This window comes from Falco rusticolus, chromosome 4 (assembly GCF_015220075.1).
Source record: "Falco rusticolus isolate bFalRus1 chromosome 4, bFalRus1.pri, whole genome shotgun sequence".
In the NCBI taxonomy this organism is placed as follows: Eukaryota; Metazoa; Chordata; class Aves; order Falconiformes; family Falconidae; genus Falco; species Falco rusticolus.
This window is the reverse complement of record NC_051190.1, coordinates 7,979,759-7,997,870: the sequence shown is the minus strand read 5'-3', so window position 1 is coordinate 7,997,870 and position 18,112 is coordinate 7,979,759. Positions and strand designations below refer to the sequence as shown.

Sequence of the window (18,112 nt, the reverse complement as noted above, 5' to 3'; positions counted from 1 at the left end):
TCCTTGTACAAATCACTATGACACAAGGGAGGAACAGAAAAAGCTGAGGAAAAGAAAACACAATCTCCCAGAATAATCCTAAAATTACAAATCAAAAACTCATGTATTTTTAAAGATTCATAAGCATTTAACTATGATCAAACTTTTTTAAAAAAAAACTTAGGAAATGAACCAGCAACACACTGCTCTTCACCTGTCAAGTCATGACATCGCAGATGCATGCAGAAAGCATGAAAGGATTTCTTAAGAGTTACTCAGTGAAATTCCCACCTGTATCTGCTGTATGCTGATGTGAGCTAGTTTTATCCTGTTTAGCAGCTGAGCAAGATATATGACAGTCACAGGAATTCTGGGGCATGTGAGTTTACCAATCTGACTACTGCCAAATCGCAGTATATCAGCAGACCGGCTTGCCTGTAACAGGCAGGCTGTTTTCACAGTGGTCTCCCAGAAAGATTTGGGCAGATCACAATCCTCATGTCTTACACTGAGGCTTCCTCAAAGTATGAAAAAACCCCGATGTTCAATAGTTCAGTAAGGCTGGCTTGACAAAATACAATCTGGTTCATTTCAAAAGTATTTTGAGTATTTTTTCTTAGATAAAGCAAATTCAAACATTGTGTGGAAGATGTGAAGAACCTTACATCTCAGAATGAAAACAGTCCTCAAACAGAATTACCCTTGCAAGAATCTTTCCAAAATATGAACTCAGTCTCAGTGGAGAAAACAAGAAGAGAATTACCAAGTTGCAGTCCCATGCCTGTTGGACACTTCTGGAACTTAAAGCCCTTAAAAGGTATGTACAACACATGATTCTTAGATAAAATTCAGAGGCATAAAGTTGCCACCTAACTACAGCTTTTAAGTCTAAGGGTTTAGCTCAAGACAATTCGACTGCTTTCAGTTCTTTAAGATGTTTACACCAAAAAAAAAAAAAAAGATATTCTAAAAACAAATGAGAAAAATCTACAATAGCCAGCAGAAATGAGGAGGTTTCAATTCTCAGGCCTGAAGGCATAACTAAATCCATGTCAAAGGACAGATATACTACATGTGCTTTGATTCTTGGCAATATTAGAAATTTCACTTGAAAACATTTGTGTAAAGCAATTGCTCTCTGTTAAAACACACACTGGATTAGACAACTTCTTGGGTTTTAGTATAGCAAAAAATACTGTACCTCTACTGCGTCTGCTGCCTTGACATTATGGAGGATGAATTTTACTACTACAGGCAAATCTTCCAGTTTTACAGAAGGCACAATGGTCATGGCAGACTGCCGCACCTGAGGAGGAAGCAATACTGGATCAGCTGCAAGACTACAGTTCACAGAAAGAGTTAAGTAAGTGGGAAGGAATCCTTGGAGGATTATAGTCCAGACTTCTGCTCAGAACAAGAATATTGTCAGTATTAGATCAGACTCGCCTTGGCTTTGCTGAGTCTTGAAGATATCCAAGGATGGAGGAAACCCCCAAGCCCCGCCACCTCTCTGATAATTTATGTCAGTGCTGCAGACCCTAACTCATTTTTGCAAAATGTCCAACCTGAACCTCCTAGGCTGTAATTTGTGGCTGTCACTCCTTATCATTTCAGTTGGCATTGCTGTGAAGAGCTCGGTTCCATCATTTTTTAACTGGCTTTCAAAAGGGAAAAGCACAGTGTAGCCTGGACTACACAAAATCGTTCATGAACTAAAATGAACCCATTTTATTCTATCCATAAGAAGCCTAACTGCAAGAAGTGCAACAATCCAGCATGTCCAGAAGACATAAGGCATAAGGCTCTTCTCCTTCATCAGCATTCTGCAGAGAAAAACTATGATTATGCATTTACTTAATCACCAGTCTGCTTTTACTTAGAATATAGCAGTCTAGTCTGGTCACTATACTTCCAAAACAGAAATTGTGACAATAAGCAGGTTTAAGACAGACAGTAAAAATTTACTGCAGCACAACAAAGTGCTTTTGCATTTGCTAGAACAGCTGGTTTGAAATTTCTGAATGCATACTGTAACAGCCAGAAAAGTTCTCTCTGCTCCTCACTGAACCCCTCATGCATGTTTCCAGAAACAGTTTTAGCTTCTCCAAATCCTTTTCAATTTCGGCGAGCTAAGGACTTTTGAAGGCCTATAAGAGTCAGATTTAGCAAAATACTTCGAATGACCAACAGCTGTAGCTTTCATGTGGCTCAGCAGGGGCTAGGCTCTGCTCAGCTGCTCAGTAAAAGCTCTTACCTCAGCCAGAAGGCCTGCATCAAGATCCAGACGAGAAAGCGCATCCAAGATTGGAACTGTTAGACGTCTGCCCTGTTTTAGTAAGCAGCTGATACAGAAGAAAAAAAAAATAAGAGAACCTCTTAACAGAACCATGAATGGATCTTTAGTAAATTGTATGATTCCAGCAGTTTTCGTGGTCACTGCAAAAAAATCCCTGAAACTTCCAACAACATATCCCTAGATTAGCTGTCTATAGTAATATCCAAGTGACTGATCACAGACTGATGCAGCAAAAGTAATGAGTATGTACTTAACTAGATTCTACCTGTGCTGTCTCCAGGTAGTCAAAGGTTTAACAATTTGTTAGATAAAAGCACTTTTGGAGCATTCAGACCTCTCCAAGAGCGTAACAGCACAAATGAAATGTCCTAAGCAAGTGCTAGCTGCCGCTGAATGTTACTGTTAACAGAAACAGACTGTTGTCCCACTATTTGTCAGTCCTGGTGCAACCTGCATCAATGCATGATGTCCTTTCCTGCTAAGTGCAAGGGTGAAAAAAGCCACCAATCAAAAACCCCAACAGAATCATCTGTACCTAAGCTCTCTGGCAACCTCACTTTGCTGGGAATCCTCCAGGATCTCAGGTAAACTGGTGATAATATCATGCTGGATTGGAACTGGAGAGACACTAACCATCTGTATTAACTTCTTGACCAGTTCCTGCAGACAAGAGGAACACTTGTAAGATGCGTGAGTCTCACTGTGAGCAAGCAGTTCATTAGCATGGCAATATTACACATGTAAGGTCACTCAGTAAGTCATCTGTCTGGATTTATGCCAACTGTCCCTTAACTTCCTGTTGAAATCATGAACCATAGCACAGACTTTTATGGAACAATGGTATTTTACCGGTAGGATAGGATATAACTATCTTGGTGAACAAAGAAAACTGGGGAACACAACAGCAAGCTTCTCAGTGTTTAGTGTAACATCGTGATTTAGTTAATTCTGAGACCCTCTAGTAACAGCCCTCCAGTACAAAGTAACCCACAGAGACTGACTGGCTTAGTGAAAGAAGGAAAAGAACCACCAAAGCAGGAACAGAGATTTCATCCCCAGATGCTTGCAAGTACGTAGTATCTCTTGTTAAAATTTAACAGGAGGGGATTATAACTTCCTGCCAACAACAGCTTTAACATGGGATCACCCATGTGAATGAATACATACGTAGATACAAATGTATGAAAAAGAAGACTTCGAGCAAGGGAAGAAAAACAGTAGAAGGGGATGTTCAGAAGTCACTGAAAGCAATCGTAATAAACCAGAGAGAATTAAGTCTGTCCTTCAGCATGTGAATATGAAGACAAGATCAGTTCTCATGAGCATAATAATTGATCTCATCCCACCTGAGAGGCATTCCAGAAGTTGACTGGAAAAAGCATACATGTGACTGCACCATCAGTACCCACCTGGCTGTCAAGAAGCCCATCAAGCCATTTAAATTGATTGACAATGAGCCGGGGAAAATTTGTTCCAAAGGTGCCCACGCTAAAACAGCAGAAAGCGAAACACAGATCAGTCAGACAGACAGACTCAAAAGCTTCGCTGCTGTTCAGCGAGACCATGAGATGCAATTCAAAGTAACCAACTATCAAAGCCATATTATGAAAATATCATTAACACCCTTACAGATTTTAGCAGCACCTAGGAAGAAACCTACTTGCTACGCAAACAAAGCAGGGTTACTATCAGCCTGTTTCAATATACCACCAAGAACAACATCCTAAGTTATGGTACAAAAAGCAAAACATACATGACACTTCAGATCTCCTGTGCTACCTACCTTAAGAGTGACTAGACTAGCTTAGCCTAAATCTCCTTTGAGCCCAGTATCCCTGTCCTCAACTGTAGTCAGATGCTTTGGGGCAAGTTTTGGGTAACAGGGCATTCACAGAGCACTCTTGTCAGTTTCTATTCAGTTTCCAACAATAAGCAGTTTATCAAATCTCCAAGGCAGAAGCCGGTACCCACTCCATGTCTGCTATCCAGCAGTACATCTATACTCCATTAATATCCCTAAGGCTTTAGAAAAAAAAAACAACAGAAACCCAAACAAATAAACCCACAACTCTGTGTAACTTCTAACCTCTACATTCTCCAACACTGAATTTGACAGGGTAATTAAGCATAATCTGAAAAAGTACTTCTGGGGTTTTTCGTTTGCTGCCTTGCATAGTTAGAAACAACGGTTAAAGCTTCCTCAATTACCTTCTCTAAATCTTTCTTGCTGTTATAGACATCTATCGTCGCTCTGCCAGTCACCTCCTTTGAAGGCAGACAGAATTCTATTTCATTTAAAATATTCTTCCCCTCTTCCATAAAAATTGTTCTACTATATTTTTGTGACAGCCTGACCAGAAGCGCATGCAACATTCAAAATGTGATTGTACCATGTAGTTACAGTGACATGATATTATCCATTTTGCTCCCAGTTCCTTCCCTGATATTCTGTTGGCTGCTTTGTCTACTGCTAAGCATGGAACTGATACTAAAAATAAGAAACAAAAAGAAGCACCCACACAAGATACCTTTCCTCAAACAAAACACTGAGTTTGTCATTGTGTTTAAATAATCAGGATTATTTTTAGTCTAATTTTCTAAGAAAACAAGGTTTATGGAGCTGTACTGTCTAAGATGTCCCCCCTCTTCTGTAACTTCTGGTCACACTGGTCTGTGAGCACATACGTATTAATAAGCTGGCTGTTGCCAAATCACATGGATAAACCAAGCTCCCCCCACCCCTCCTACAGCGAGTCAATAAATTGAACGTCCTCTGTCCAGACAATGACTAAACCTGCAGAGGTCTGATACGTCCATGCTTTTACAACAGGGGAGAAATTGGTCAGTCAGTACAGCTATGGTTACAGACTAGCCATAATGAATGTCGTTTCTTGTCCCATAATTAAACAAACCAAAAACCAGCAGGCAGTCGCAGAAAAAACCTCTATTGTTCTTCACAATTAGGTTTAGATTAGAATATGCTGGAAATTGTTACCATAAATTGTTACCTTACTTTACAATTCCCTTTTCACTTACAAACATGCTGAACAACCCAGATCTTCGTGGGACCTTGCTCCTTTTACTGCAAAATGGACCACTTAGTTCTTTTTTTCACCTCCCCACAATTTTTAACTGGTCATTAATACATAAAAAAAGTCTTGTTACAACTTCATAGGAGACAAGTGTAACATCATCCATTTTTAAGACTTCCTAAAGGGTTCACAGCACAATTAACAGCTTATCACTTTTACATCCAAGATCTTTTAGAATTCTTGGGTGAAAACAATTCAGTCCTTGTGACTTCTTTGTGTTAAGCACACCCCTAACAACATTTCAGTCTGAGACAATTTCTCAGACTCAACCCTGTACAGCATTTGTATTCTGCTTGATATTCAGCACTGAAACAAATACTGTATCAGGGACAGCCTCAGCTTCTTTCTGTCGCTTGACCTGCTCCACTGACTGTAACAAGCATCAAGGCAATGGAAAAAGAGCTTAAGTGTTCAAGTCTTGCCTGTGTTGCACTTCAAGATCTCTCACTCTGCTACGATGTCCTATATTCAAAAACCAACCAATCCTTTTTGTTTATCTTGTTTGAACACTGTTTGCATCTAGTAGCCTCCTAAAACTCTGCCATCTTTTTTTAAATAATGAGACACTCTGTAGTCCCTCTGCTGAAACTTGAACTTCCCAAGCTTGTGCCACTAGCTACGAAAAGCATTATCAGTCATGAGGTATGTCTACATCTCTTCTGCTTTATGCATCCAAAAGTTTAAAGTCATGGTACCTCACAGATAGTTTTACACACGTATGAAGAAAAAAACATCAGTGCAAAAATCCATTCAGGTAAATCTGAAGTAACAGTTAAAGTCAAACAGCTGGTGATTGTCCAAAAGAAGAAATTTCATTTCAGGGCAGAGAGAAGATGTTCTATACTCACATGTCAAAAAAGAATTCAGGGATCTTTTCCAACAACAGTGTTATGACAGCAGGCTAGAAGAAAGGCAAAAAGACAGTGTTAGGATGATTATTTATGGCTTGTGCTGTGGCACTGCCACCAAAACTGATCTTTCACAAAAGATGAAATATGCATAGATAATAAAATACTCAAAAGGACAAACAAAAATATCTCCTGTATAAGAAATCTCTTGCCTAATGCCAGAAAGGTGGCATACAGCCTGAAACCCACAAATGCCAAGAGGGGCATAAGCTATCCACAAAATCTAATAAAATCAGAGCATATAGGCAGGATGTACAATTCCTCTGGGCCAAACAAAGCTCTCTGTCTCAGACTGGCTGAGTTGCTTTTCACTGCACAGGAATCTAAAGCATCAACTTTAGGTAAGTTTGAAAACAGCGCCCACATGCTTTTGCCATTCCCTTTGCAGGTCCAATTCTTCCCCACTTTAATCCTGGCCCAAGCACCTTGACAGATTTTTAAACACTTCCAAGATTCAATTTCCTCCAGTAATGGAGTTTCAATCACCTCTCTAGCATACCTGTTCTAGCACTTAAAGAAAACATTGTCCACAGTGGAAGAGGTTCTATCCTATCAGAATTTCCTGTGGGTGACCTGAGCTGTCATGTCTCATCCTGCCCCTGTTCACCTTTGAGAAGAGTCTGGCTCTGTTTTCTCTACACCATGCAACTAGGTATTTTAAGACTACAAAATCTCCCCAAATCTTCTCTTCTTAAAAGTGATCAAACCCAGTTCCCTCTGTCTCTTCCTCTATGCCATGAGCTCCAGGCTGTGAGCATCTTTGTGTCCCTACAGAAACAACAAATTGGACACATTTCAGATGCACTCTCATCTGCCTCACAACCAGTTCTATTAATCCTCTAGTTCTGCAAGCAAAAGGATCCCTAAATAAATCAACATCACTGTACAGAGCAACTAAGGTGTCCACACCTGTAAGATCTTAATTCCGAGAAGCAGTTTTATGAGGCTTTCACAATATGAGTGCACCAGAGTCCTGCAAGATGAAAGATTACACCACAGTTGTAATAAAAACGTGTTAGAACAGGCTGTAACTCTTTCCATTTCTTGTTTGTTTGTTTTTTTTTAAATCCACTTACAACAACTTATGGTAACCACAGATGCACAAAATCTTAAAACTGCCCTTCAGCTCTGAACGAGCTTACTCTACAAGACTAGGTGTGAACTGGAAATGCAGAAGTCTCTGTGATTACGTTGTATCTCCCGGAAAAATTCTCAAAACAGTTGATCTTGACCAGTCTTATCAAATATTTTTTCCCCAGTATTTGGTTCTTGCCATTAAATGCCAAGAGCCCAACACATACCACAGGCAGCTAGTAAATTCCTGGATGTACCACTTTAAACTTACTGCTGTTAAACAGCAATATATTACACCAACCACTTCAGCATAACAAACGAGTCTTGTTATGCATCAGCTGAAGGTATGGCCTTTCCCTCCACTCTGCTCCATGTTATGTGACATTTAACTAAACTAGAGACTGGCTCTGACTGAAGGGGAGGATAAAATACATTTTACCTGACCTTGACCCCTCTGTCCGTACAGGAGTGCACGGCAAGAGACAGTTCTTGAACTGGTTCCTGTCCTTGATGTGAGATTCCAAGCCACTGATGAATTGCTTCACAACCTGCAAAGCGGAGATGTTATCCACTTCCCAAAAAGGCGCCCCGATCAACTGGTGTCTTTCAGGACACTTTGTAAGCAGATGACAAGAACAGGGAAGAGCTAGCCAGAGAACTGCAGACGGACAGAAATCACGATGGAAGGAATGCCTGATAATAAACAAACTCTATTCAAAACCATTTCCAAAAGGAAACGCTGGTTGTTGTACAAAGTAACTCTAAAGCAACAGTCTCACATTTTACTTTGATTTACAAGGGCTTTGCCTTTCTTCCTGTTCAGCTGAGACAATAATATTTAATGCAACGAGAGCTGCACCCAAAAAACATCTGCAGTCAAATCACCAGCCTCAGGACTTTCCTCCTGGCCTTGTTGACTGGAGAGGAGCACCACATTGTGGCAGTTTTAATGCTGCCAGCCCCCAGCCAACACAAAACACAGCCAACACAGCCTCCACTAGAACGTTAAGCAAGTGATTTTTCTCCCTTAAGGGTCTTTGTCTATTGAGTAATATAGCCAACTAATTACTTTGACAGGACATGGCAGTGGAAGTGCAGAACTTCTGCTTGGAATTGTGAGAAACCAGTCTTGGAGCATGCACCCCAAGGCTGGTTCAACAGAGGCACAGGCTGGTCATCTTTTTCTGACTCTTCAGACATAACAGCTGAGAAGAGACAGACGTAGCACTGTCTCTTAGTATACATAGAAGGACTTGGTATACATAGAAGGACAATGGGACCAAGAGGTTGGAATAGCAACACTGAGAGAACTGGCAAAACTGGACCACAGAAATCCATGATAAGCTACTGTGTTATATACTTTTGTATGGGACTAGCAGGGACAGGCAATGCATTTCCATCTTTTGCTACACAGCAAACACTTTTAAAGCTGGCTCCTGCCAAAGCATACTCCATTACTTACACCTGGGTAAGTGGGGTGCTTCTCCAGGGCCAGGCAGAGCTTCTTCTGGAAAGCCATTTGATCTACAGCTAAGGAGAAAGTTTAAAAGAAAATAAAGGACCAGACACATTTTATCCATACAGCAGCTACACTAAGTACGAGTTCTCAAGCCCATCCACCAATACTTCTGCACTTGCTCTATTGAGAAGTCCAGTTAGCAAAAGCCTGAGTGGTATCACCACTTGTGCTTTCTCCAGTCTGGGCTGAGAGTAGCTAAAAGCACTAGAAAGGCCTAATAGTGAAAGGCAACTATGACATGTTTGTTTTCCCGTTTCAGAGCTCCTGCCTCTGTCACTTGATACTGTAATAACAGATGCAGTCCAATCTTATTCCATGTATCTCCAATAACCTTTCAGAAGTCTTTTGACTTAACAGGTATATATCCAAAAAGCTGGTATAATGAGTTTAGGTGATACACTTAATTCAGCTGGCACTGTGCAATTCAAAAGGTCTATAACAAATAAGAGGCCAGATGAAGGTTTGCTTGAACTTTGGAAAAACCTGGCTCAAGCATTTTTAGACCGCAAGATAAATGCATCTTCACTTTGTACCAGTCATCTTTGCATGTTTTCAGATACAAGCAGAGAGCACAAGTGTTAAACTCATACCTATTTCATTTTGTCCCTCCCCAGCTTTCAGTACAATTCCTGATGTCCTAAGAAGCTCTTCAAAGATTCCCTCATTCTCCACTCCACCATGGGCAAAGGCATTTTCTTTATCAGAAATCCGCAACTTCTTTGTCTCTGAGAAAACAAAACATGCTACATCAAATATACAATAAAAATAGCAAGCATCCTTCACATAAACAACTAATTCAAAATTAACCTTCTAGTAAGAAATTAGAGAAACACAGGAATACACTTACAGGACCAGACCAACAAACCATGCTGACATCTGATAGCAGTCAGCAGCCAACTCAGACGCCAATCAGATCCTATAAAGCAGTTATCCTTGCAGCATGACACCAGGAAGGCACATTTCCTGCTCACCCCTTTTAATGATCCGTAACCAAAGACAGTTAAGATACACCTTCAGTGGCTTACTCCTGTGGGAGACACCTCCACTAACAGATTATGAGCAATGCTAAAGCACATACTTTCCTCTGGTCTGAAAAGCACAAATTTAATATAGGTTCCCCCACCAGACCTGTCTCTTAGGTATCCGCTCATTGGCTAAAGCAAAAATAATTATCTTCCCTCCAGCTATGAAGAGAGGTTATTTTGGTTTGATTCATAGATATCACTTTTGATCAAATATGATTCATCTGCAGACTCTAAAGACAGCAAAGGTCAAGATGGTAAACACTGATCAAAGGTATGAGAACGGAGGGACTGAGAAAAGATATGGCATTGCTTTTAGCGGTTTTATTGTGATTAAAAAAGTGTTCCAAGATCGACAGTGTCATTAACAATCAGCATTATCAAAACTGTCATTTTGGCCTTCCCCCTGCTTGGGAGATGTTGCCTCTATCAAGAAGTCCCCATTCCCCTGTAAGAGTATACCTGAGCACCTACGTGGCAAGTCTGTGTTGTGGCTCTCTCCAGAAGCATCAGCTTTTGACAATTTCCTTTTTGAAACCATGGTAACAAAACCTTTGGTTTTATCCTATTAAAATGCAGGAAAAAGACAAGTGAGCAAAGGAGACATGACTCTAATTTGGATGGGTTTTTGTAAGCAAGTTTGGAATGTATTAGTGAATAGTGAAGGGGAATGCTCCAGAAACTGAAATTGCTCAAAGAAGGGCAGATTGGCTGGTTAACCAGTATCACGCCACATTTTTCTGCTGTACAGGTTGGAATTTTAGAGCTTGTCATATTTAAATAGTGTAACATCACTTTTTTTCTAAAATTCAGTTCCTCATAAAGCAAGGCTTAGCTCTTCATTCAGGCACCGGTGTTAGCTGACCCCGTTCACGCTCCTAACCCAGGACAAGGTCAAGTTCTGTCAGCACAAACCACCACCCGACTTGTCCGCTTTTGGTGGGTGGCAGAGATTAAAAAGAAAAAATACATCTCGGCTCACTTTAAAAGTCATTAAGATGCCTGATCATCTCATGCTAAATTCCAGTTCTTTGGCAAAGGCTACTAAAATTATTCACATAAAACGTGAGAGCGCAACAACTGAAAGCAAAGAAAGTTGCGAGGAACCTCCACCAGCCTTCCCTGGCCCGAGGCGCAGACGGACGGGGCGAAGCAGGGCGCTCACCCCCGGCAGCCCTCGCCTTACTGCGCGTATCCCCGAGCGCCCCGACTCCCGCGGCAGCCGCCTGCAATCCCGTTCCCGCACCCCACCTCCCCTCCCCTTCCCTGCCCTCCCCGCCTCTCCCCGCACCTCAGCAAGGCGCGGAGCGGCGCGGGGCCGTCGGTGTCCCCAGGCAGGGCAGGGCAGGGCAGACCCGGCCGCCGGGGCCCCGCCGGAGCCGCGCTGCGGGAGCCGCCACCCCCCGGTCGGAGCCGCCCGCCAGGACGCGACACGACGCAGCCGCCGCTCGCGCTCGAGCTTCCCGCCAGTGGCGCGCGGCCCTGCCCTTCCGGCGGCGGGCGGAAGGGCCGGGCCCGGAAGCGGAAGCGGAGCCGGGGCCTGGGGGCGGCCCGGGGGCGGCCGGAGCCGGGTCCGGGTCCGGGAGCGGCGCCGCCACGATGAGCGAGCCCGAGCTGCTGCTGGACTCCAACATCCGCCTGTGGGTGGTGCTGCCCATCGTCTTCATCACCTTCTTCGTGGGCATGATCCGGCACTACGTCTCCATCCTCCTCCAGAGCGACAAGAGGCTCACGCAGGAGCAGGTGTCCGACAGGTCAGGGCCGCCGCCGGGGCCCGCCTCGGCCCGGGCCCCGCCCGAGCCCGGGCCCCCTCAGCCGCGGAGGACCTGGCGCCGCCTCGCATCCGCCTTCCCCGCGGTTCCCCCGGCCCGGCTGCCGCCCGCCGGCCGGGAAGGGCAGCGGCAGGCCCGCTCCCGCCTGCGGCCGTGCCGCTAACGCCACATGTCTCTTTTCCAGCCAAGTCCTGATTCGGAGCAGAGTCCTTCGGGAAAATGGAAAATACATTCCAAAACAGGTACACGGGCCTGCGCGAATGGTTTTATGCTTTACGAAGAGGGTAACTCGGAAAGAAGCACGAAGCGAGAAGCTGTATTAGCGGAGCGCCGTGGGTAGAGATGCTCTCGGATGCTGGGCGGCTGTATCTGATACCACACTAGTGGCCCACGGGGTCCCAAGGCTTTAAAAAAAACTTGGGATAACGGCGTGGTCGTACAATGTCAGCTGTAATGTTTGCTGAGCTAAAAATCAGTCGCTCATATTGGCTCAGCTGCTGCTAAATATGTAATTGCAAAATCCAGAAGTCAGCTGGGGGAATGAAAATGTCCAATGGACCGGTATCAGTACTGAACCAGCAAGCCTGGCTTCTTCTTCAGAGAATTCTTAGAATTATTTTAAGAAATTTAGAAAGCTGGAGAGGCGGCACTCTGAATCCAGGGAAACAGAAAAGCGAGGAGCTTTAGAGCATACAGGCGGGGAAATACCTCGCCAAGAAAGAAGGACGTGTCGTGAAAGCTCGTAAGATGACTGCGTGTTTGAGCAAGAAGTAATGCTTCTGTCCTTTCATTTCTTATGGTGTTGGCATTGGCTTTTTTTTGTTTTCAGTCTTTCCTGACCCGGAAATATTTTTTTAATAACCCAGAGGATGGATTTTTTAAGAAAACGAAAAGAAAGGTAGTGCCTCCTTCACCCATGACAGGTATGTTAAAGTACCATATTCATAGCCAGGCAGAAAACCTGTAATTTTCTGCCAAGGTAGGAAGGTGAATCAACTCGCCAAGAGTTCAGTGAATGTGAGGGAGGGGGTGGGACTGTGCAGCTGGGTATTGGGGAGGAGGGGAGGAGCAAGATCCCTCTATTTGGTAGCAACACTTAGGTCACTTCATCTCGCATAACTTCAACCTCCAGCTGCCTGCAGCATCTCTCAAGACCACAACCACAAGTGTTGCCAGAAATGGGAACTCCTGCTCTCACTTTTTTGCACCAGCTCCTGCAGGACCTTCTCTAAACTGATTTAACATATTAACACAACCAAAGTCCTCAGCAGCAAATTAGCTGGATAGTTCATTGTCCCTTTTCTAGCTACATCAGCTCACAGAGGGGTCAAGCAAGTTCAGCAGTCTGGAGCAAGGGATGGGGTCAAACAGGGGAAGCAAAGAAATAGGTCAGACACAGCAGTCTGTAAACAGACAAAGCAGCCACTGCCACACTGGCTGCTCCTCTCATTTTGCAAAGTATTTTACAACAGTGGAAAATAGATAAGGGCTAGGTAATAGGATAGGACTTATCTCTCATGCAGTTTCTTAATTAAAATAGCTGATACTGGTGAAGTAATGTCTTGTTTCCCTTTATTGTGATATACTGCTACTTTACATCAAATCTATCATTTGCAGATCCTACCATGTTGACAGATATGATGAAAGGGAATGTAACCAACGTTCTGCCTATGATCCTCATCGGTGGTTGGATCAACATGACATTTTCAGGATTTGTCACAAGTAAGCGTCTGGAATAACGTGGGTCTGGCCGTGTTTGTGACGATGACCTTAAGGGTCTGGGCTGCATCAGAGATTTGCTGCTTTACTTGAAAGCAGTTGATTAGAAGCAGCATGAATTTGGCTTGTGGCACTGCCACTATTCACTACGTGAACTGCATTGATTTGCTTGCTCCATAGCAAAGAAGGGAAAACTGTTTTCACAGTACCAGCCACAGTCACAAAGAAAATAGCTTGTGTATTTGGGAACAATTGTAGTGGCAAAACCAATATTTAAATTTATTAAAACTGCCTAAATTTCAGGTTGACACAGCGGATTTTCCTCTGAACTCGTCCAGGGAGTTGGTTACTGTGGAATAGAACTATCTACTCACTTTGCCATTTGCTTTGCGATTACGTAGTGTCACTTTGTGAAGCTAGGCTTTTTTCTTTTTTTTTTTTTTTTTTTATCCTGCAGCAAAGGTCCCATTTCCTCTGACGCTGCGTTTTAAACCAATGCTGCAGCAGGGAATTGAACTGCTCACTTTAGATGCATCCTGGTAAGCCTGTATCCTCAGCAACAGAGGTCAAATACTCACTTGGAAAATTTTGAATGTGTTAATAACCCTTGAATGGTCTGTGCGTGATTCTGAAATGAGATCATGAGCCAGCTTTGAACTGAAATCAACCATGCTTGTTCTGATTTATCAGGGTGAGCTCTGCTTCCTGGTACTTCTTGAATGTGTTTGGACTCAGAAGCATTTATACTCTCATCCTGGGCCAAGATAATGGTAAGACATCATCATTTCTGTGAAAGAGCTGGCTGCTTCTTCCATGGGATGACTTCTGAGGGAGGCTAGGGAAGGATTTCTAAATTTCGAGCCAAAGAGCTCTTGAAAGCCTCTCTCGCTTCTGCGAGATTACTCTCCACTGGCCAGGTTTGACATCACCTGCAGCAAAAATCCAAACCTGTACCAGCCACTGGCCAACTGCTAGTAAACTTCCATGGTAATTCACTTTCCTTCCCGTCAAATTGTTGTACAGAAATTTTGCTCTCAGGTTGGCTTTTACTTCTAGCAAGTGTCATTTTAAGGAAAGCTGCAAAGGTTTCTTAATGCTAGATGCAGGACAGGTACTGTTTTTGGGGGTACTGGAATGTAGAAGACTACTCTTCTCAATTTGTCACATATTTATGTAAACTTAGCTAAGATGTAGGGCTTGGGAACAAGATGTCTTGTCAGAACTTTCTGGCACATTAGTATTGCATTCTGGGTGTTTCTGCAGCGTTCTAGTCTATAGGTAGAAACCAGCTTGGTGGCACTGTGCTCTGGGAAGTGCTGTTTAAATGACACAAAAATCAACCCCTCATTTCTCTTGTAGCTGCAGATCAGTCCAGGGTGATGCAAGAACAAATGACAGGAGCAGCAATGGCCATGCCAGCAGACACTAACAAAGCATTTAAGGTACAGTATTCCCACTGCACTCCTGTTTGCTGTAAACTTACAGGATCTTAGGCTCTGTGTAAACTTGGCCTCTCCCTGTGTCAAGTAAGGGAATTGCTCTGGATTCCTGTTCCTAAAATTAGAGCTGACAACTGATGAAGGGTATGAAAGTTGCCCTGGGTCTGGCAGAGCGCTCATACCCTGAGGTAAGCCTGATTAGTTAGTCATTCCTGATACAAAAGCTGAAATCACGTGCCATCTTCTGCTCTTGCAGAGGAAGATTTTTTTTCTTTCCCTTGAGATCTAGTTCCAAGCAGAAGCTGGCTCCCAAAAAGTTGTTACTAGTGCAGCTGAGTACAAGTCCTGCAGGCACATGATGGAACTTGGGTAAAAAAACCCCAACAAACCAATAAGCAAGTTAACTCAACAGAAAATCTACCAGGATTTGACTATGTTTTGAACTTGTCCTAAGCAGTCTCTGTAGGCACCTACTACACTCATTCTACCTTTCACAGCCCTAGTTTATGAGTGAAGGGAAGGTCCTGTTTTCTGTTTTTACTTACTGTAGTAGAGATTTATCCACACACAGCCTGCCACCTGGGAAGCCAGGATGGTCTGCTTCTGCAGTTTCTTGTATTGAATAACATTCCTGATTAAAACAACCCACATCACCCCGCCAGAGGCTCAGCCAGGGAAGCAGGATGCTGCAGCCTGCAGCTCTGCTCCAGCAGGGACTGTTCCGTCACAAACCTGGCACTGAGGTGCTGTTTCAGCCAGTACCATGCACTCTCCTGGCTTGCACCCCTCCGCTTTCTTTCCGGTACTGGTGAGCCAGAGCAATTTTGCTGTTCAGCCCTGTAGGGACCTAAACCCAGCAGCAACAAAGAAAACAAGCCCATATTGCAGGAGAAGCGTTCTGGCCAAGAAGTAAAAATCTCTTGCTGGGCATCACATGACATGGTTTTGCACACTGTATGCAGCTTATTCCACAATGCTGACTGGAGCAATGCTTAAAGGGCTAAGAGGAGGAGATATTGTGTTCATAGGTGGTGGAAAACGAGCAGCAAGGGAGATATTTCTCATACTGCTATGAATGCCTGGCTTAATGAATTAATAAACTGCAGCTCCAAGGAGCTTGTTGGTTGGAGAACAGTCTAATGAGGCATATCAAGTCAGTGATCAGTAGCAAACTTTTTGGCCTGTAACTGTTTTTATTAAATGTCTCCGAACCAAAAAAATTTAACTAACCAGGACACACATGACCCCCCAGAACAGAACTGGCTGTGTTTCTGTAGACAGCTGTTTCAGAAGAAATGGACTACTCCAGAAAGTTGGATGGCTTTCAAATAAGTACGTGATGTAGTTTTTCTAATTTCTGTGATGTACCAGTATTGACCAACTATCTAATGCCCAAGTGTACACCACCCAATTTCAGAGAGTTGACAGGACTGCCCCATTCTTAATGGAACGTGGTTTTTTGTTGCAGTTTTGAAGGTAAGCACTACAGATAGCTCTTGTCGAACTACTTTAACAGTGTGTTGCTCTCCTTTCTCTGCCTCTGTGTATTGTCAATGCAGACGGAATGGGAAGCTTTAGAATTGACTGATCATCAGTGGGCCTTAGAAGATGTAGAAGAAGAGCTCATGGCAAAAGACCTCCATTTTGAAGGCATGTTTAAGGAAGAACTTCAGACCTCCATCTTCTGAATTTGAGAATAAGCTTTTGTCTCTTCTTGTAAAAGTAATTTGAAAAGTTACTTAAAACTATATAATGTATTTTAGCAAGGTTGAGAATAAAAGAAAAACGCCATGTTCAGAGCTGCAGTTTTTTATCTTTGATTCGAGCCCCAGGACTGAGTATGTTGTATTTGAGCCGAAGGCTCTCGGTAGGGGTCTCTAGCTGGAGTTGTGTTTCTCTTCAAAGGAAACATATGCTGGAGAAAAGACCTCAAAAATTATAGTTGTAGTACACACAGAGAAAGCTTGCTTGAGTTAAGCAACTTAAAACTTCATGAGACCAAAAAAGTACAAATAGTGCCCATTTCTTATCCTTTGCTTTTGAAAAATTAAGACAACATCATTCCATTAGTAGTTCAAAACTGACAGCAACAACGTATCTATCACATCTTCAAAGCAGCATGAGGATTCTGTTTCTGAAAGCAGTGGTTGTCCTTCCTCTTTTTATTATTTTTTTTCCTGTTAGAATAATTTGGGCTTGAAACTTTCTGAGAAGCAAAAGCAAGAGGGAGATACTCACCACTTGCCCATAGCAAAGCACGGGACAGCTCGCCGCCTTCTTGTATCCAAGCCTGCACCAAGGCTCCCCAGCGCTGCGAAATGCCATCTGCTCGCTTCTGCCCTGGTCAACCCACTGCTGGATGCACCAGGGGTCATGGGGGCACCTTCTGGCCCCCTCTTTGCTGCTGCCGTTCCTGGGCAGAGCAGCTCCTCAGAGGTCTTTGGGCAGCAGGGAGCCAGAGGTGGCATTTCCATGCAGAGGTAGCAAACACACGCGCTGTTTCCCGGTTAATTTAATCCTACCCAAGTCCATTTATAAGCACCTCAGATTGCCCCCAGACCCCTCCTGCCTGCCCCACTAGCAGCAGGATGTACACCTAGCAAGGGTGCCTGGCTGCTCCCTGTAGTCCCCACTCAGTTATTTACTGAAAATAAATACCCTGTTTTAAGCCACCTGCCTGAGCATCTTCTCACCCTGTAGAGAACAGGGAGCAATTGCTCCTGGTTTGTCCTTCTGCAGGAGCTCCTCAGATGTCTTCCCCAGGGAGCAGAGTCCTAACCTGGGGAAACGCTTCTTAAACAGAAGCTCTTCCACACTTTGTGGCTGTTGTTTTCTTTATTCTGGACCCTTTTTCTTGGGGTGAAATTGCACACCCTCTTCAAAGCAGGAGCTGAGCCAGGACTGAGACGCAGCCTGTTTTCTGTTCTTACCAAAATCATCTCCCCTCTGAACAGGAGCCTTAGCTCAGAGATGTTCTTGTCTGCCTCAGAGACCTCTTTCCTGAAGGCTATTAACGGTGCTTCACTGACACAGCTTGTGTTTCAGGTCATTTTCCCCTGCCTTGTGCAGTGGGGAGTTTCGCTTCTTACCCTTGGAGTTCTTGCATAAGCCCTTCCTGCAAGCCCACACGCTGATGGGAATACCCAAACACCTCCCCATAAGAAAGCTGCCACTTTGCTTTCCCTTCTGCCTGCGATGTTTCATGCCAGGCTTTGGAGGTCAGCATTTCATAGCGAAGCTCACCCCCTGCTGATCTACATTAAGGCTCCTCTAACCCTCTCTGAGGCTCCAG

General features: G+C 43.7%; 2 protein-coding genes across 2 annotated transcripts in view; one reads left to right on the top strand and one right to left on the bottom strand.

Annotated features, from left to right (window-relative positions):
• The window catches only part of FANCD2 (FA complementation group D2), a 53,430-nt gene extending 42,141 nt beyond the window's left edge, over positions 1-11,289 (bottom strand). Inside the window, exons 1-11 of the mRNA XM_037385568.1 lie at positions 11,182-11,289; positions 10,365-10,455; positions 9,459-9,593; positions 8,812-8,879; positions 7,794-7,897; positions 7,185-7,248; positions 6,216-6,268; positions 3,685-3,763; positions 2,811-2,935; positions 2,234-2,321; positions 1,181-1,285 (exon numbers count right to left, since the gene is read on the bottom strand). Coding sequence (XP_037241465.1) covers positions 1,181-1,285; positions 2,234-2,321; positions 2,811-2,935; positions 3,685-3,763; positions 6,216-6,268; positions 7,185-7,248; positions 7,794-7,897; positions 8,812-8,879; positions 9,459-9,593; positions 10,365-10,431 — 888 coding nt within the window. The 5' untranslated portion in view covers positions 10,432-10,455; positions 11,182-11,289. The remainder of the gene's footprint in view (positions 1-1,180; positions 1,286-2,233; positions 2,322-2,810; positions 2,936-3,684; positions 3,764-6,215; positions 6,269-7,184; positions 7,249-7,793; positions 7,898-8,811; positions 8,880-9,458; positions 9,594-10,364; positions 10,456-11,181) is intronic.
• Positions 11,290-11,404: 115 nt separating this feature from the next.
• EMC3 (ER membrane protein complex subunit 3) lies at positions 11,405-16,619 on the top strand. The gene is made up of 8 exons (XM_037385584.1): positions 11,405-11,644; positions 11,847-11,904; positions 12,492-12,585; positions 13,280-13,384; positions 13,839-13,920; positions 14,072-14,151; positions 14,741-14,823; positions 16,380-16,619. The coding sequence occupies exons 1-8, from the start codon at positions 11,490-11,492 to the stop codon at positions 16,506-16,508; spliced, it is 786 nt and encodes a 261-aa protein (XP_037241481.1). The 5' UTR covers positions 11,405-11,489; the 3' UTR covers positions 16,509-16,619.
• Positions 16,620-18,112: the final 1,493 nt, after the last annotated feature.